The 20,742-nt window shown below is 47.2% G+C and overlaps 1 protein-coding gene across 1 annotated transcript in view; it reads right to left on the bottom strand.

The window, feature by feature from the left end:
* Positions 1-15,273, bottom strand: part of NMNAT2 (nicotinamide nucleotide adenylyltransferase 2) — a 113,216-nt gene extending 97,943 nt beyond the window's left edge. The window contains exon 1 of the mRNA XM_028530724.2: positions 15,052-15,273. Coding sequence (XP_028386525.1) covers positions 15,052-15,136 — 85 coding nt within the window. The 5' untranslated portion in view covers positions 15,137-15,273. The remainder of the gene's footprint in view (positions 1-15,051) is intronic.
* Between the last annotated feature and the right edge of the window lie 5,469 nt (positions 15,274-20,742).

Below are 20,742 nucleotides of genomic sequence, written 5' to 3'. Positions count from 1 at the left end.
GTAGTGATTGGAAGGAGTGCTTGGAAATTTTAAAAAGATAAAATAACGCCGGCTAGGAATGCCTGGCAGGGAGAAATGTAAAAGATAGCACACTTATCCAAAACAAAACAAATACAGCAGTCCTCACCCAGGCCGGGATGGACTCCCTAACTAGCGCTGTGAAGGAGAAGTTCACCACGCGATGCTGTGAAAGGAAGGTCAGCGTGGGTCAGCACACAGAAGGTCAGGGTTGGAGGAGATGGTGGCAGTTCTGACAGCTCCCACGGCCCGGAGTCGCTTGACTAATGTACAAGTGAGATTTAATTTCAAAACTGATGCCTGGAAATTGACAATGACCTGACCCAGAAATCTTGGAGGAGGGACACCTGATATTCTGCAGCACAGGTCAGCACAGAAGTGCGACCATGTGAGTACAGTGCCCTCAGAGAGCCACCCCCACCACCGCTCACCTCGGTTCTGTTCCTGCGCCTTTGGCGTGTTTTCTTCTCTCTCGGATCCCCGGCACCCGTTCCCCCCATCCTCACCCTCACCATCCTCCCCGTATCACTGAGAGAATAGAAACTCGGGGGAGAGAATCGGTGCACACTACCACCAGCATGTCTATCTGCCTAACCCCATGCGATTCCATATTCTCACTTTCCCTTCTATTACTGTGGGTGAATTTTTGGTGCTCCCAGGCAAGGCTGAATTCTCCATTTCTGCCTTGACCCAATCCCTCTCCCCTATTCAAGATTCTTCCACGATTTCTCTCCTTTCTTTCTTGCATATTTGCTTTTCCATATCCATTGGTGATTCCCATTAGTATACACACATGATGTTATTTTTCCCACTTAAAAAATAATAAACAAAAAAACAAGGACCAGCTCTTGACCCACGTCCAGCCATATGGGGCCTTTCTCTGCTCCTCATAGAGTAACAGTTCTCAAAACAGCACTCAAATTTGCTCTCCCCCGCCACACTCCTCTTCCCTTCTTATGCTCACTCGGGTCCAGTTTCTGCCCCCACCACGCCAGCGAATCTGCCCTTGCCAGCGTCCTCAGTGGCCTTTGCTTTGAGACACCAGCAGTCAGCTCTCTGTGCTCATCTTGGCTGGCCTCTCAACGACGTTTCACGTGTTGATCTTGCACCACTGAAGGACCAGCTTCACTTGATTTCCAGGTTGTCACAAGCTCCTGCTTTTCCTCTGCCTCCCTGACTCCTCGTTCACGGTCAAGGTTGCTGTCTCTCCCCCATCTCCCCAGTCCCTAAATGCTGCAGTGTCACAGGACTCTGTCCTTGACCCCTGCTCTGTCGATACTCTTTCCCTCTGTAGTCTCAGCCAGTCTCGTGGCTTTGAATATCAACTCTATGCTGATGACTCCCCAGGTTCTTTCTTTATTTCTATTCTTGGCTCATGCTGGCATATGCTGACTCAACATCTCCACTGGAATGTCTAATCTCCAGCTCAGAAGTAACATGTCCAAGACTGAGCTCCTGCTATTCCCTCCCACGCCTACCCTTCCCACAGTCATCCCACATCAATCAATGTCAATTCCATTCTTCCAGTGGTGGGCAAGCCAAAAACCTGGGCTCACCCTCCATTCCTTTTTCTTTCTCGCCAAAGCAGATTGTCAACAGATCCTATTGGCTCTTCCTATAAAATCGATCTAGAATCCTATCACTTCTTCCTGCCTCTAACTCCCTGGTCCACACTACCATCATTCCTCCTCTAGCTCAGCCCTGATGGTCCGGTCTCCTCACTGCAGTCACCTAAGTCAATGGAACTCAGATTGTGTAACACTTCTCCTTAAGCCCTTCAGATGGATCCCTCTCTCCCTGGCAGGCAAAGCAAAGGCCTGACAATGTCCTGTGTGGCCCACCCCATCTGGCCATCCAGTGGCTCTCTAGCCTTACCTGCCTCCACTAGCTGCTCCACTCTAGACACACTGGTCTACTTATTTTTCACTTGGGCATTTGAGGGAAGTACTCATCTCAGGGCCTTTGCACTCTCTGTTCCCTCTGCCCGGAGTGCTCGCCTCCCAGCATCCATGGGGCTACATCCCTCACCTCCTTCAAGTCTTTGCACCACTTGTCGCCATCTAGTGAGGTATCCCCTGAATGCCCCTTAGAGCTGCAACCCCACTCCCTGTCCCCCCTACTCTTTTATCCTGCTCCTCGTTTGCTCTATTATTCTCTTTGGTATTTATTTGTTCATTGTCTTTCTGATTCCTCCAGACTCTAAGTGCCATGAAGGAGGGGGTTACTGTCTGTTTTGTTCTTTGATGTACCTACAGCAGCTGGACTAATGCCTACACATAGTAGGCCCTTAAATAAGTCCTGGTGGTGGCGGCAGCAGTGGTGGTGGTGGTGGTAAGCAAACAAATAGAGAGCATCTCCGGAAATCACATGCTCCAGAAATGAACTCATCTCAAGTGGAACATAAATTCATTCTCAGGCTAAATATACTTTTACTATATCAAGATTATATAATCTCAATCATCATCATATAGTAATAACTTTTATATTTATACGGTACTTTCTGGCTTACAGAATTCTTTCTCCCATACGGTTGTATGTCATCCCCAGGACAACTCTGAAATTGAATAAGGCAAAGAATGTCGATCCTATTTTGTAGATGAGAAAGATGAGCCCCTTCCAGCATACTCGTGCCCGAGACAGTGAGTCCAAAATTGTGATGAACGCAAGTCCCCTGGGTCCAGGATTAGAGCCAGTGCTTCCATACTGGTTGGCCTTCAAAGAAACCGGGTGTCCTTCTCTGGAGCCGTCAGAGGAATACAAAGGATCTGGAACCTTCACCCTCCTACTTTGGCTCTTAATTTATTCAACAAATATCAGTCAAGGACTTCCTACGTTGCAGCATTGTTCTAAGCACTTGGCACAACAGGAAGGGATAACCCAAACCAGGACAAGGTTATGCTCTTATGGAGTCTACATTCTTAGAGAAGAGATGTTGATAAGCAAAGAAGCGTCCCCTAATACACGTGAGGGGGTGACGGCACTGTGAAAGGGGTGGGGACAGAGACTGATGGGGAAAAGAACAGAGGAGTCGTGTTAGCGGTGTCCAGTTATAACTTGTTAACGTGTCGCCCACCAACCCTTCCTCCAGCCGTGGGGGGACAGGGCTTCAAAGTCTTGGGTGGAGACAGTCTAAGATGCATTACTGTACATCTGAAGAACAAATAAGTTCAAGGTTCCCAGTTGAGATGCTAGGGAGTGGGGATGATAAGAAAGCCCAGCGGACATTTTCAGAAGAGAGCAGTAGGACGAAGAGCCCAAAGTTACAAGAACACAGACTTCGCTCGTGACAAAGAGCTTTCTAACAAACGAAGCTGTCCAGCAATGAAACAGACTGGAAATGAGCTCTCTGTCCTGAGAAGCATCCAATAAGTAGCTAAATGTCCTCTGAAGTCTCTTCCAACTGCAAATCTGATTATTTTCCATTCTGTGGAATCTTTTTACCCTGTGTCATCATTTGTTCCAGTGGGCAATGGTGTGAGAACAGGCGCAAAAATCTGGCCCAACACCGTGGTTCTCTTGCCAGCCCTCGAAGAGAATGAGCAGTCACCTGACTGTTGTCCTAAATCGTTCCAGCAACAGCAAAAGCTGACCCTGCTGCAGGGTGATTGGGGGCACAGTTTACTCCAGCCTCACGCTGTAGGACGCACCAAGGGCTCCCATCTAAACAGGGTGCTCTGTCCAGCAGGAATGGGCAGCATGTCTTTGCCAGTCACTCTGATCTCACTGACGGTTAAGTCACCGGCAATGACTAAAAGGAGCAATTGTCCTGGACAGGAGGCCACCCCTCTGGGGACTTCTGGATGCTTGTCCTAATGTCCACATGCTCAGGCCTTCCTGAGACCCCAGCCTGCTCACAGCCTCTCTGGTTGGCAATCATCTGCCCTCCTCTGCCTTCGAGCCACTTCCCAAATCCCCCACTGACACTGGAAACAGACCTCCAGGGTGACTGCATGCTGGCCGGGCAAGACATTGTGGGACAGACACTGGCAACTGCTATTACCCCCATTTACCCATCACTTACTGTGGGCCAGACAGTATGCTAAAAACACTGTATGTGACAAGATGGACTGTGACCTCGATATATGTGGCCACATGTATCCCCACGCTTGGGGAACCACAGCTGGGCAGAGTCTGACCAGCAGGGGCGGTTTCTGCTTGTTGAGTGGGGTGGGCGGGCCAAGGGGTTTAAGGAGGTGGGAAGGTGATGGAGGGGCAGCTGGGGCACGGAAGCTAAGGGCAGCAGCCCGAGGGCCACAGGGCATGTCATGGAAAGGACGCGGGGAGGTGAGAGGCAGTTGATAGAAGAGAAATGAACCTGCTGCCTTAAGGGGAAGAACCAAACTCCCTCTCCCTAGAGTTGAGTGGGGCACTTTGGAAATGGTTGGTGATCAGCCCTGTAACCCTCACTATCTCTTTATAAAACATTTGGTGCAATCGACATCATTTAGACTTAGGGACTGGATCTGTGATTCTGCAAGGGCAGCGATAAGGCCCTGGGCCCCAAGGGGAGAGCCAGGCTGTCAAAGGTGATGTTGTAATATATTCACATTATTTCATTTAATCCTCACAACAGCCCAACAAGGTAGGTATTATTATACTTATTTTATGGTGTGTGAGGGGAGGAAGTTATTGAATAATTATCTGTAGACACTCTTGCCAACTACAATGCAAAAGAAGGGAGAGAATTTTATATTTATGCCTCTCCATGCTGACTCTGTGCCTTTAAGTTGGCAGAAAGGTGAATGTGGCTACTTCACAGCCATCACCCAGGACCCTTCCCGATCAGCTCCCAGTCTTCTGTTTTCCTCCAGTGGCTCCTGGTTTTGGTCTGAGCCCCTCCTGTTGCTCCTCTGTCCTCTGGACGTGTCCAAGGTCTCTCTGGTGGTTGGCAGAGCCCTTTGGCGCCTCCACACTTGGCTGCCTTGGGCAGGATCCCCGGAGCAATGCGGGTCTCTCAGCACACAAACCCACAGTCCCTAACACGGAGCTGAGGGACCCACAGGGCCAAGGCAACCTCTTGCAGGAGTTAAAACAGTGACCTCCAGAGTCAGAGCTTGTGGGTCCACATTTCTGCCCACTGCCCCTGTTGTGTGGCTTGACACTAGTTTACCCCACCTCTGTGATCCTTAGCGTAATGAGACTGCTGATAGGATTGTTGTGAAAGTTAAGTGAGGCATGGCAAGGAGGGCACTTAAAACAGTGCCTGGCACAAAGTAGGTGCTCAATGAATGTTCGCTCGTGTGTTAGTGGATACTGACTATTTATTGAAGAGGATGAACAGAACTGGTCACAGCACAGGCCCAGAAAAATTCTTTGATGTCAGGGATGCCTGGCCACGGCTGCTGCTCACTCCAAGGCAGGGAGAGTGTCTATGGTTTCAGCCCCCACAGAAGCCTCTGGCCATAAGCCCCCGGGGGCTAGCTCAAGCCTGGGGAAAGGGGAGGGGAAGGGACCCTGAGAGATCACCTAATTGACAAGTTGGGTTTTCTCTTTTCTTCCACATCCCTTTAATTCCTAAAGTCCAAACTTTACTCCAAAGCTATTTTCATACAATGAAATGATTCCTCATAAGCAACATCATGTCTTACTCTCTTTCCCTTTCCCAGCCTTTTCAAACACGGTATCTTTATGCATATTTCTTCAAAAAAAAAGTGTTTTTTTTTTTATCACAGTAGACTGAAATAAACAATTTGCATCTAAAAGAGAGGTGTGGCGTAAATCACTGTGGGTTGTATTGAGGGGAATAGAAGCAAATTAAGGGGATCAATGCCTGAAAACAACATTAAAACATGCCATGGCCACGATGGGGGGACGGCTCACTCCAAGACTGTCCTTACCAGCTCCCCACCATTTCTCTCCCACCCACAGTTAAGAGCCGCCATACAATCACAAATGAAACATGGAGAACCAGCCTTAATAAAAACAAGTGCAGCTGGGAATGGAAAATTCCCTGTGGAGAAGTCATCCCAGCTGGTTTTATGAATATTCAGAGCCACAGGATGCGCCGGACAAACTAGGATAGTGGGTCTCAGCATTCCCCAAAGGGTTCAGCAGGGAGTTCTTTATTCACATTTAAATGCAAATGATCACAGAACTGCACCGTAACAATACACTTTGAGAAGTTGATTTAAAACAGCACCAGGGAAGGATTAAGGGCCTGATAAGAAGGATTTTCTTTTAATTTTCTACGGAGGTTAAAGTCAGGCCAAACAGAAGTCCAGGATTCTAACGCAACTGCAGGAGCCAACCTTGTCACCAAGCAAAATTCATTTATTTTCCTCCTTTTGTGAAGAAACAGAGGGAAATGTTCATTTGTTTTCCTTTTGTTTGGTCTATCAAAGACAAGCAGGACTCCGGATCTGTGTGAGCTTACCTCACACCAAACTGGTATACAGGCGAAAGCCCAGAAACTTGACCCCTCCCTAGCCTGTGCCATCCTGAGGGTGAAGGCAGGCCCTTAGAAATACTGGAAACAGTTTCCAGACCCTTCTTCTGATTGGTGAGAAACCCTGGTTGTCAGATCCCCCAGGTTGGGAACCATGGATGTAGGGAAAGCTTCTGATCCAACATTTGTGGCTTTGAATGACAGGGGATGAAGAGTTGAATGTTGGAAGCTGGGGGAAGAATTGGCTGGACACCAATGGTCCATCGTGTCCAGTGGTGGCCACTATGGTGGGGAGCCTCAGAGCTCCCACATGACCTGAGAAGGATGGGAAAGGCCGAGAGTCCCTTACATTAAAGGCAATGCCAATGCCAAAGTGCCACCCACTGTTGACTGGCGTGAAGGCATTATTATATCGCTCGAAGATGGAAATTAGACATTGTCCCTATACCAGCTTCATCTGCAACCCAAACTGTCAAGCAAACAAGCATGAGCTGGGGAGGAGAAAGATCCAGCCTGGAAGTGTCAATCATATGGACAGAGAAACAGGTACGTACTAGCTAAAAGGATCTCACTTTAAAATGTCTGGGATTTGCTTCAAAAGGAAATATAAGGCAGGGATGGGGCAGTCGGTAGAGGTATCAATGAACCAAGATTGGCGATGAATTGATAATAATTGAAGCTGGGTGACAGGTACATTGGAGTTCACTATTTTATTCTGTTTACTTTTGCATGTGTTTGGAAATTTCTGGAAGAAAAATGACTTTTTTGTTATTTGATTTTTTTAAAGATTCCACCTGCCCAATTTAACGTGACATCGCCCACCTCTGTTGGGACAAAGGCACCATTGCAGAGGACAAGAGCCCTCTTCCTGCTCTGTGGGAGTCCTGGGGAAACGGCAGTGCCAATGGCACGACCATGAGGGGAGGGGCTACACAAGACAGGAAGGAAGTTTGTGGTTCAGTCCCCAAACCAGGACTTACAGACATGAACAAGAGTTGCCTGGAGCTCTCAAGAGAACCCATTTAAAACATAACAGTCTCTGCTGGGAAATGTCAAGGAACTTGATAATTCAAGACTGCAGAGACTTCTAGCCTCAGCTGTGACTGGGAACCTGCAAAGTGTCTTCCTTACTCTACAGGCAACATGTCACTCCAGCGCGTGGTTGACATTCTCTCATATAACTAAGCTTATCTGCTGACTGCAAAGTTCAGAGGTTGCCAGTCCCTGATGGTACATCAGTCACTTTCTTTGTTTTTCACCAGCCAGATTTTTAAATTAACAGCACTAGCTTAGCAGCTCAGTCTACCAAACTGATTGAGTATTCAGAATGTCAGGACATTTAGCACACAGGTACCTATAGCTTGCCTTGCCAGATTCTATTAGAAAGAGACAGACACAGAGCCACCAGTAAATGGCATATCCAGCGAGCGAAGTTCAACATTAGATAAGATAACACACGTCAGGGCCGCCTCAGAATGGAGCAGCATGAAGTGGATATAACATTTAAAGGGGGATCTAGACAATGAAGATGTGCGGTCAAGGATGATGAGCCAGGATGTTATGAAAAGGAGCAACGGCAATGGGTGTCCAGCTGAAGGTATCGGGGCTTGTTAAGCCGAAAGAGAAGACTGGAGAGGAGGACAGAGCAGCTGCCTTCAGCTCTTCAAACGTCTCACAAGTAGAGGACAGATCAGCCCTGCTCCACGGATCTCAAGGCAAAGAACTAGGGCCAGCACATGGAAGTCTCGGGAAGGCCGATGTCAGCCCAATAGAAGGAACAATCTTGAAAAAAGGAAAACTAAGCCAAGTGCTATTTGGCTCCTTCGGAACCCAGTGCATTCCCTGGAAGATCTCAAGCAGAGTCGGACGAACACTCGGGAGGATGTTTTACAGGGATTTCACGACCAGATGAGTATCGGCATGATTTTGGAAAACACCTTGCAAAGCAGATTCTGTGATTTCTGCAGATGAAAGCTTCTACTTGACAAACCAAGGTTTTTCATTCATTTGTTTGAAGTAAATAATATACCAAGCTTCCCTTTGCCAGGTGCCATGTCCCTACAACCTTTTTCAAACTGAGAATAGATAAAAATAAAATCTAACTCCTCTGCCATCCTCAAACTACATTTGCCTCGTGGAGAAACCGTTCCTAGATGCACCACGCATCTGTCTAAAGCAGCCAGTAAACAGTTTTCAGGGTTCATGTCCATCCTGGGCCCTGCATTCTTCACTCCAGCCCAGACTTCACAGCTCTCAGATGGGACTTGCAGGTTCCCTGTGGCTGTCCGGGAAGGCTCTGCTGTGGGACAAGGTTCCACTCCCGGATGCAGGAGCCTTCCCACCCTGAGGCTCAGTGCTCAGGTCCCTGAGTGTTTGCTATTTGTCCTGCCTTCTGACTTGGTCCCCCTTGGATCTGTTTTTCGGTATTTTCTGGTTCCCAGATTCTTGTCTGATTTCTGATGACCTATGTTGCCTAAACTTTGAGATTCTGAATATTCCTAATCGTCCACTCGTTTGAAAAATATCTGTAGTCTCTTACATGTGCTTATATAGAGCACCACTCTGGGCACCTTAGGAGATAGAGAAAGTCATAGGAGCTTGGCAAGGGCCCACATCTGATAGAGAATGTGAAAGGTGGACAGAAATAGCTACAACCCATGGTACAGTGTGCTAAGTGCTATAAGAGAGGGACGAGCCAAGTGTCATCAGAGTTCAGAAAGAGGTGAGATGCTGCAGAGAAACGAGATGCGACTGTAACAACAGCCTGTAAAAGCCTGATGTAGTTAATGTGCTCATTTTTAAAAAGGTTTTATTTATTTATTTTTAGAGAGGGAAGGGAGGGAGAGAGAGAGAGAGAGAGAGGGAGAGAAACATCAATGTGCGGATGCTGGGGGTCATGGCCTGCAACCCAAGCATGTGCCCTGACTGGGAATCGAACCTGCAATGCTTTGGTTCACAGCCTGTGCTCAATCCACTGAGCTACGCCAGCCAGGGCTAATGTGCTCATTTTTAAAAAAAATCCTCAAATATGAAGGCATATGAAACATTAGATTGAAAGAAGGAAGTAGCTGTGAATCAGGACAAGGATGCTCTGGGGAAGAGCATGCAATGTTTCACAGCAAAGAAATGTCTGACATGAGCCTGGGGGCTCATAGGTTGCCCCGTGTGAACAGGGCAGGAGAGAATCATCCCCATTCTGAGCATGGCCGTTGACCAAGTCAGCCAGAAACACTGTTCAATACAGTGATGAAACTGGTACTACATTTGCTGGTTAAGTGAGTCTTTTTAGAGAGTTAGTTTAGACTGAAAAATTGTTCCTAAAGAGTCCCTCTGAGTAATGCACTTCAACTGCACTTTGTATCTTTAGAACCTTTAGATTCGCTCCCCAGCCCAACCCCGAGAGGCAGACGACATCGGGGTAGACAAACTTTTTCTGTAGACAACCGGATAGCAGATATTTCATGCTCTCATTCCACAGGCTTTCTGCCACGAGTGCTCAACTCTGCCGTCGTAGCAGGAAAACAGTCCCAGACGATACACGTGTGAATGAGTGCGGTGTAAATAAAACTTTATTTACAGTATGCACACTAAAATTTGAAGTTCATAAAATTTCCCTGTGTCACAAAATATTATTACTATTTTACATTTTCCCCCCAACCATTTAAAAATATAAAAGTCATTCTTAGCTTGCAAGCCCCATTTGGCCAGCAGGCTGTAGAGTTTGCTGGCCCCTGGGGTTAAATCAATCACGCTGTTTACAAATGATAAAGCAAAGGCTGAAGGAGACTAAGTGCATTCTCAAGTCGATAGCAATTTAGTTTATTAATTTCCAGATAAAGAGAAATAATGAAGCAATAGGAAAAAACCGTGACATTTACCCATCCTTTATAACGTGATTCACAGCATGGAGAAATCATATATCATCTATAAACTTGAATTCCCTGGGGCATAACAAGTAAACAATTTTTAAACTATGTGCTTAGCAAGATGGGTTCATGGTAAATGAAGCAATTATGTCCTAGGTTTTATTGTCTTTCTTAATTTGAATTTATCATAGTGCCAATCTCTAAGTTTCCAAAAATTTGCCTTGTTGTAAAGATCTTGCAGTTCATTTGATGAGCCACACACTAAATATTTATCAGCACATAAATATTTCAAAAGAAATGTGAACAGTTATTGATGCAAGTTAATCTCAGGGCTCCGTGGAATGAGGAATGCACCTTCTACAGGCACCAAGAGGAACGGCTGGGAAACTGTTGGCGAATAAAACATTGGAAAGTGCATTCCCTGCCCCCCACTGGAATGTCCACTTGTTTGAGGCTTCAAAACGATATACTAAATTTCAAGGTCACGGAGGCTCGCCGCTTTATAGCAAGAGCAGAAATACACTTGTTTGAGACGCCTGGAAGGGTTAGAACTGGAAACAAGGGTCAAGGGGTCAAAGGAAAGGCTCTCCTTGGTCCTTTCGCTTCAGACAGTTAAGTATGTAGAAAAGAGAGTGGGTACAGACAGGATCCAAATTCTACAAAATCATGGAAAACCGCACGAGGGTGAGTGGTTTCCATGGTGTCCACCAAATTTAAAATACTTGAACAAGGAGGCGGCCATCCCATTGAAGTAAAAAGGCGGGGAGGAGTACACTTGAAACCTGGGTGAGAACAGCTTCCCACCTGAGCAGTAAGTAGTTGTCTGATGGTCTGGGTGGGCTGCACAGCAGTGTATTTTCCCACTTGTTTATTCTTTCCATAGATACGGCCTGAACCATCTACAATGGTTCTGTTTCCAAAAATATAAATAAATAAATAAAACCATGAAGAAAAGGAAGAGCCCTCCTTATTTCAAGAGGTGACACAAAAACACCAACAAGATTTAAAAAATAATAGCATTGAAATGACTAGATAAAACCACGGTGGCAGATCCCTAACAAAGGGAGCATTTGGGACCAAGTCCCACATTGGGGACGTACTCTCTCTGCCCGCCATCCTTTGGGGGCTCACTGGAAGCACTGGGGGAAGTCTCAGCTCCGGCACTGCCTCTGCCCACCACCTGTTTTCCGGCTGCCTCCTCTCCTGCGCTCACTCCAGTCATCTAGCCAGCTCCATGGGGATCCCTTGATGCGCTATGCCACTTGGGGCCTTTCTGCACATCTTGCTCTCAGCCTGGGAAGCCATTCTCCGGCCTGTCCACTGGGCAGCCCCTGCTTTCCAGTTCACTCTCACGAACACCTGCGCTGCTGGCCCTCTCACCCTGCCCAGGGCGGTAACGGCTTCCTTCACGCTCCTACCTGACTTCATTCTCACCTCTTCCGTAGCACTTATGACTTGAGCGGCTATGTTTAGTTTGTTTATCTCCTCTATGGAAGATGATGTCCCTGGAGCAGGGGAAGGAGCGTGTTTAATTTCCGTACCTCTGAGGCCCAGATGGTGCCTGAGGCACATCCACAACTCAATAAACATTTATGGAATGAGTCAAGGGCCACTGAGTCTGTTCATGACTCGACCCTTCCTGTGGCAGAGAAAATACGGACTCGAGGTAACGAAGGGAGGTAGTTCTAACAGTTTATGCATTCAGACACTTATTTAGCATCCACTGTGCACCAGGTGCTGTTCTGGGAGCCTGAGGTACATCAGTGAGCAGAGTAAATGAAAATCCCTGCCCTTTGAAGAGCTCACATTCTAGCTGGGGAGACACACACTAAACAAGAAACATAATAAAGAAATAACATGCTTTGTTGAAAGGCGTTAATAGGTAAGGGAAAAAGATATTAGTAGAGCTGGATGAGGGGGACTGGGATGTGTGAGTTAGGATTTTAATTTGTGTGATCAAGAAAATAGAATCTGCCAACTGGACGATGAGAAGGTTGTATTTGGGCAAAGACTTTGAGAAGGAGGGTGAATTAGACGTGGGTGTGTATGTGGATGGGCATTCAGGCCATGGGAACATTCAGTACAAAGACTTTAAAACCAAAGCAGGGTGGTCAGTGAGGTTGGCTAAGGAAGAGTTAGAAAGATGCGTGCTTGGACAGGCGGTGAGGGGGGAAGGGTGGCAGGCTGTGAAGGCCTTGTAGGCCACTATAATGACTTAAGCCATTTGAGAAAGTCCCTTAGCCTCTGAACACCAGTTTTTCATTTGTGAATTGGAGATAATGGGGCTTTCCTTGCAAGTTTCATGTCCTAACATATATGAAAAGGCACTGCAAACTGGAAACTACTCTACAAACATAAATTACAATATTTATCACAAGCTCAAAGATTCCCATAACAGATTCTACAAAAAATAATAGATTAATATGTATTTTGTGTTCATGTTACCTATTCATATGTTTATGTGCTAAATCCTTTATTAGGTTATAAGCTCCTTCAAGGTATGTAATCATACCATTTCCTCCTTCTACCTTGTTCTCTGAATTACATGTGCCTAATGGACACTCAAGAGATTCTATTGGCTGATAATCTCTTCTTCCCCAGCTCCAATAACAAGCAAATAGTCACTACTGTCAACAGCCTCTTTTCACCTATGCTATGTCCAAACCTCCGTATTGTAATCCATGCCTATCCCCACATATTGTATCCTCTGAAGTCAGGAGGAACTGGCCAGTCAGCATCTACTTAACAAAAGCCTTTATATCATTGTTACCAAACTCTCCTCAGCTGCAAGAGAGAATCCTTGGTTTTCAACCTAAAGCTGTCCCCATTGTAGCTGAAAAGAAGCAGAATGAACTCCATCCTCAGCCCTGGGAAGAAAGGGGGCATGCCTGATGGCTCCCTATAGATAGATTCCTGGAGCCGAGGAGTTCCAGAGGGAAGCCCATCCCTGTCTGGACGGCGGAGAGGGAGGCAGTACACCAACACAAATGACTAGAAGGAACATGGGGACAGAGGGAAAGAAGGACAGGGTTGGAGGCACCAGAATCAAAAGAAAGTGAAAGTACGGTGTGCCCAGGGCCCTGACAATCCTTCAGAAGGCTGATGAGATGCTCTGGTCTACCCCGATGCTTAACACAAAGTCTTTACTTAATACGTAAGTTAGCATTCGCTCCTAACAAAACACCTTTAAAAGCAGAAAGGATGGTGAGGAAGGGCTGGCTACCTCTGGGTCTGCCTCCTTGAATCCTATAAATGTGCCTGCCTGACCTGCTCTCGGCTCAAAGTAATTGTATATTCTTTTCTGGAGGTTTTTTTTTTTGAATAAGGGGACCCAGTTCAATGCACATTTTAGGCTTAAAGGAGAATTTTTAGAGTACGACACCTCTCCCAGTCTTTACGGATATGATGTGGCTTTCGTGAAAGAGCCGAAGGAGGGCTCAGCAATCCTCAGGCTCTGGGTAAACACGTGTGCCCGCAGCCAGCTCCGGCACACCCTGCGTTTCAGCACCGCCGCCTCTGGATAGCGCCCTGCTGGCAGCCTAGGTCGGGCCTCCCACCGTCACTCCTCCATCCCCAGCCCACTCGTTCTCCTCCTCTTTTCCCACAGTACTGGGGGGGGGGGGGGAGGGACCTCCAACTTCGGACCTCTCCTCAAGCCTTCTTCTAAAGTGACCTCCGCGCCCCTCCCTCAGGGTCTAACCGCGCACGCCCCCGCGCCTTTGGGTCCTACCCGAGCAGCAGCAAAACCGCGTGGTTTACCCCGCGGTGGCCCGAGATCTCCGACAGGCATCGACCGTCTTTCCCTTACCCCAGCTAATCCCAAACCAGCAGCCAGGAGCCCCCGCCCGTTCTCTCCGTCTCCAAGTCCAAAGCCTCCAAGAAACAAACGGCGCGATTATGCGCTTTGCCCCCGCCCCAACTTGAGCGCGCGCGCGCGCGCGCACACGCGCACACACACACACACATACACACGAATTCATACACACACTCGCACGCCGCAAGCCTCTCGGGCACTATAGTCGCCCTGGGCAGAGCTTCAGCCAACCTGAGTCCGGATGCATCAGACACCAGTTCGCAAAGGGCCGCCCGCAGTGGTCGCCCCGCCGCCTCCCCTTCCTGGGCAGCTGGGGTCCCCGCAGCCAAGCCCAGGCTAGCCACCAGTCCCCCTCACCCCACCCCATTCATTCAGCCATCCGACCTCCCGCGGGCAAAACACGGTGCGCCACCCTCAAACCTTTCGCCCCCGGACCGCCCCAACCGTTATCCAAACCCGAAATTAATCTCCTTGAAGCCCCAGCCGTGTTACTGGAGTGTTGTGAGTGTGTTTGTGCCTCCGATGCAAATCCATTATTTAACTCCTTCGAGCTTTGCGCCCAGCCTAAACAAACCGCACGTTACCTCCGTCCCTGTCCTCCCTCCTCCGCGCCCAACCTCGGCCCCCACCCGGATCCTCTTCAGCCCAGGAGCCAAACCACGGAACATCCGCACCCCAGTTCTCCGAACCTCGACCCAGTGCACACCAACACTCACCTTCCTCCCCTCCCCTCCCCCACCTCTTGGTCCCCGCCAGCCGGGTCTGGCCCGAGCAAGAGACGCTCGGAAAGCGCAGTCTGCGCTCCCTCCCGGGAGCCCGGAATGGAGGAGCGGACCCGACCGGCGACGGCAGCCAGCGCACCGCTCCGAAGGACCACGCGCCTCCCAGCTCCGTCGCCCTGGAAAACACCGGTGCCGGGGAAAGCAGAGAGGCGGAAGCAGCCTCCGAGGGTGGGCGGGAGGACTCACCGAACATCTGAATGTGTCCTTTGGTGATGGGATTGAAGCTGCCGCAGGCAAGCAAGATAACGTGGGTCTTGGTGGTCTCGGTCATGGTGCGGGTGGGTGCCTCGCGCTGGTCCCGGGGTCGCTTCTCTTTTTGTGTCCGGATGTCTGCAGAGGGAGAAAGGAAGGCGAGGCTCCGGCTCGGATGCTGTGGACTCCAAGGAGCCGCTCCAGACGCAAACCGCGTCACTCCCCGCCTCCCCTTAACGCTTGCATCTCCGGCAGGATCCGAAGCTGCTTTTGTACTGCTCTGCCCGGTCCTTCTCCTTTCTTCCTGGCTCCTCACGGTCGCTCGCCCTTCCCTTCTCTCGCCCCCACCCCACCTCGCCCCGTCGTGCTCTCTTTATTAGTGTTTATCTACAAGACAGAGCGTGGTACCCAAGTCCAGGACCACGAACACTCACATTATGGTGCGAGCTCTTTCTCTCTCTTTCCTCCTTCTGATCCAGTTTCCCTCCCTCATCCTAACATTCTTCTGTCCACACCTACTTTCTCTCACCCTCCCAACTCCCAAAGTGTTTGATCGTATAAGAACGGTTTCTTTCTCTCTTCCTCAGGATTTTAAAAGAGAAACCACAACTGTTCATTTCAGGAGTATTTACATCTGCCTTTGTTGTTTTTTTCCCCCTTATCTGATGATTTTGAATTACTGAACTTAGCCAAGACATAGGGGGAACCTCAGTCCTTCCCCTGGTCCTTCTTGTGGGTTGAAGCCGCGGTGCTATCAGGCAGGCAGAACATGGATGGGGCACAATGAGCTAACGCCGTACTGTAAAACGATGGGGATCTTACATAAACCAGGGAAGGTGAGACAAAGAGTTGCCCCTTCAGCAAACGTTGCCTGAGTGCTCGCTGTCGTGTTAGACTCCAGGATAAACCCTGCGGACACAGCCGAGTCCCTGTCCTCATGGAGCTTACAGTCTGCCGAAAGGACACAGACAACATACAAAGAGATAAAGAAAATATTAGAAGGCCGTGGTGCAGTGCTCCGTAAGTGAAGGCAATTTACCCTCCGACTGCGGCTGGAAGGAAGGGGACTCCTTTACGTCGAGTGGAGGAGAAAAACAAAAAAGTCATTTGTCTTCTGGAAATTTCCAAACTCGTGCAAAAGTAAACAGCATGACATAGTGGACCAGTTACCCAACTTTGAGCATTATCCATTCGCTGCCAGACTTGACTCACTGGTAGCACTGTACATAATAATTCCGAACAGAGAACTCCGCAAGTACAATTATTTACGTGTGCAGCTTTCCTGGGCTCCCAGATTCTTGGGTAAATTGCTCCCCTTCATTAGCGAGTTGGTCATTGTTTCTTATCCAAGAGCATATAATAGGTGTGCAACAAATATTTGTTGAATTATGCTGAATAGCCAATCAACCCTAATATGCATACATTTTCCAGTTTAGATACAAGAGGCCTAAGAATTGATGTAAATCAGTAGTGGAGTTTGTATCTTCCCTGATACAGAATGCAGATTAGTGAGGCAGAAAGGGCAAGATGTTGGAGGGAGGCTGACTTCGGTAGGAAACAAAAACAGTGGCTGGGCAATTAACATAATTATAGCTAAGCAATAAATATTCATTGAGGTCTGCCATGCGCCAGGGACTTGATTTAGGGGCCTTGAATAAAACAAAGTCCCTGCTTTAGTATAGCTCACATTTCAGAGGGGAAGACAGACCATGAAAATGAATACACCTAACGGGAATAAACACCATAATGAGAAAGAAGGTGGGCTAAAAAGGAAAAGAAAGAGAAAAATCCTCCTGTATTTAAGGTGATCGGGAATGGCCCTTTAATAAGAAGGTATTTAGTAAGGACACAAAAGAAGTGAAGGAATTTGTCACTTGCTAATTGTATGGCTTTGGACAAGTCATTTACTGCTAAGCTTTATTTTGCCAACTGAAGATACTATATTACATGCCCTGTGTACTATACAGGGGTGCAATATGGATCAAATAAGACCAACTGTGAGTAAATGACTTTTTTTAAAAAAGCATATTGCAAGCTTTAGGTCAAATTCCACAGTTGTTACATTTAAAACAGGTTTTTGTGTGTGTGTGTTTAGATTTCTTTTTATTGGTCACTTTGTCAAAGATGTTCTGGAAGTTCCAATCTTAGGAAGGTAATGGCTTGGGGAATATGATACATATGTGTGTATGTGTGTGTATGTGTGTGTGTGTGTATACTGCCTGTCTGATATCACGGCAGCTTCAACCCACAAAAAGGACCAGGGGAAGTATTGAGGTTTCCCCTATTTCTTGGCTAAGTTTAATAACTCAAAATCATCAGATAAAAGGAAAAAAAAACAACAAAGGCAGATGTCAATACTCCACTGGTTGATCTCTCTCTCTATATGTGTGTGTGTGTGTGGCCGAAAACACGTTAACAACAAATTTATTTTCAGTTAAGATTCCAAGGCTGACTTACAAGATATAGAAATAGGAATGCTAACTCTTATATAATACATGCACCTTCATATATATAGTGAGCTATTCTCAGGGTGCTTATTTTAACTCAGGTAATATAATTTGCTCCAATATTTCAACTTGCCAACAGCTGGGTAATTGCTTTAGGCTGCAAAGGAACCAGAGTCATTCTCTCGCAGCCTAAACCGTGCAGTGGGCTCCAGCCAGTTCTGTTTCCAAACGGCTTGAGGCAGCCGGTCCAACCCAGAACTTTCCCCACTATAAATACCTGCTCTGACGAGCAGGCTTAAGTCTCTCTCGGGTCCGATATGGAATGTGCACATGTGAAGCCTAGCAGCGTGGGTACTGACGCTCGCTTATCTCCCTGTTTACCTAGTCTGGATTAATCATCCATTTGCATCACAGATCAGGATGAAACCGTTCCATGTTTACGAAGCTGGCTTCCAGAGGGATATTAAGAATGATCCTTTATGGGAAAAGCAAAAAGGCACACGCACATAGATGTAGCTCCTTCAGATCCTGGATCAAGTCAGATACTGAATAGTCATTTCATGTTTTCCTGGTTAAAAAAATATTACTATGAGAAATGACTCTGAGAAATCCCATGACTGTTTGGAATTCTCTACCATTCTGGATCTTTGCATAGTTCTCTCTCTTCTGCTGCCGCCACGACTCTCATCTTAGGGAAACAGCCGAAATGATTGGCATTACTGTCCCCATCTTCTTCAAAAGCAAACATTTCTACATCCGTGGAGTGAAAAATGTCCTAGATCAACGTCCCCCTTCCTTCAGCTCTAAATCCCCCAAATCTCACTCAGATTTATAATGTCTCTAATTATTCAAATCATAGTTCCCAAATGAAAGATTTTTCCCAAATGTGAGACCTGGCTAGCAATTATAAGCATGGCAATACTGCTGGTACCACAGCGAAAGGTAAAAAAGCAGACAGGTGTTTATAACTAACAAGCATTGTATACCATCAAGAATAACAAATTTCTTCAGCTAATTCGGATATTTGGTGATTTATTTATCATGGTTTCTTTCAGATATTTGGGGAGCGGCACATACAAATCATTATTTTTATCTTGCGCCTAAAGAGCTCGCTACTAAAAAAATTTTCCCCAGAGCAGAAATAGGAGATAAAAAGTACGTTATATGACACTTAGGAAGAATTATAATTGATAAGAAGTCAAAGTAGCCCTTGAAATGAGAACATCTTTGCCTCTCTCCTTTAATTCACTCAAATGGAAAAAATATCTGGCTCAAGGGAGTCTTAAATAAAGGATAGGAAACTTAAAATATATATTTTTTCATTATGTCAATACCTCACAATTTGGTTAGGGCAGATCTAACCTAGAATTTTAATCCCATGATTCCCTGAATTTATGAGATATAGAAATTAAGAGTGGCAAAGCTGAACTACCCTAAAAACTTGCTGGTAATAACCAATTTCAGAGGAAATAAAGGCATAATAAACACTTACGCCAGTTCAGCCCTGGCTGGTGTGGCTCAGTGGATTGAGTGCTGGCCTGCCAACAAAGAGGGTTCGATTCCCAGTCAGGGCACATGCCTGGGCTGTGTGTGGACCACATCCCCAGTTGGGGGTGTGTGAGAGACAACCGATCCGTGTTCATCTCATACAACCATGTTTCTCTCCCTCTCTTTCTCCCTCCCTTCCCCTTTGTCTGAAAGTAAATAAATAAAATCCTTTTAAAAAATTGTGCCACTTGGACCTGTGGGCTTCAGTCTTCACAACCCATGTTCATTCTGTTATTGCCACTGAGGTAGCTGAAGGTTGGTAGCTGTACGTTTTCAGATTTTTATGAGTTTCTTATATTATTGAAGAATCCATAGCAGATACCCTGTTCAAAACTAGATTGTGCCAAAGAGAAAACTTATTGATCTACGTGATTGGGAAGTTGTTTTCTGTTCTTTTATGAGATGGTCAGCCAAGTGGGGCCAACAAGGGGAGGCCCAGGAGAGGCTCAGAGAAATGGAGTTTATTAGCCGCACAGGTCCTGGGGACAGGAGGTGTGACATGCCACACAGGGCCAAGCAGAAGAGCACCAGGCTGGTCAGGAGGCAGAGGACAGGAGGGAGGGGACAGCTCAGGCCAACGCGTGTATCAGAGTTTCCACAGCAAGGGCAAGGCGGGACAGGGTAAACAAACAGCGTAGGACTGGCTGATTTGAATAGTTTTGGAGGGCTTTGGCTATTCAGTGGTTCCTAGTTGGGACTGTTTCCTGGCCCCAGGATGACAAAGGCAGAGAAGTATTGCCTCCTGCAGTTTCTGGGCCAGTGGGGAGGTCTGGCTCTGGGTTAGCTTGCATATTCAAGGCACACTACTTGCTAGGCCTTTGCTATCTCTAAGAATTGGCTAGCATCATAATGTATGGGGAGAAAACATATATATTATCATTTATAATTTTATATGCATATGTATACTTTTTCAGAAGTCTAAAGTCTAACTCTAGCTTTAGACTCGGTTGTATCCAAGAGTTCAAACAGTATCGTCAGGACCTCGCTTCTCTCTCTCACCTTCTCTCCATTTACGTTCCTTTGTCCTTGTTTTACCTTCAGACGGGTGCTCCCTTCGCCAAGGAAAAGTGGCTGCTGGCAACCTCAAATGACGCTGTCCTTACAGATCATAATCTTGTGGAAAGAGGGGCCCATTTTCCCCAGGAATGCCAGAAAAATCTCCAGGGGGACTCTGCTTAGTCCTGCACTGACCACAGGCCCATCCCCGATCTGTGCGCCTCGCTCACCTTCTGCCCAGCCCCTCTCCCTCTCTCTTTCACCTCCCTCCACGTAAGTCCTTGTCTGTGCCTTGTCTCAGCATCATCCTGCTTTCTCCGTACAAGCTTCTTGAAAGGTCTTGGTTCCTGCTGCTTCATAGGAATGATTTGGATTTTCATTCCAAACAAAAGCACCGACTATACGTGACCTTCAGTTCCCAATATCCACTGACCTCAGTTTCTGTGTCCGGGTACAGACTGTAGAGAGAGTAGTCTGTTCACTCAGCTTGTATTTCTCGACTGTCTTGGTCCACACACCAGGGGCCCAAAAAACAGGTCTGCCTCTGCCCCTCTTCAGCTGGGATTGTACGGGGTTCTATGACCTCAAACACACTCCAAAAGTAAATGCCGTGAAAAACAGGTTCAAGAAGTAGAAGGATGGTGTGACATGATCCTTTTCACCACCCCTTCCATGGCTGGTAGAGAAGGAGCTC

Source organism: Phyllostomus discolor, chromosome 14 (assembly GCF_004126475.2).
Source record: "Phyllostomus discolor isolate MPI-MPIP mPhyDis1 chromosome 14, mPhyDis1.pri.v3, whole genome shotgun sequence".
Lineage (NCBI taxonomy): Eukaryota > Metazoa > Chordata > Mammalia > Chiroptera > Phyllostomidae > Phyllostomus > Phyllostomus discolor.
This window is presented reverse-complemented; position numbering and strand designations above follow the sequence as displayed.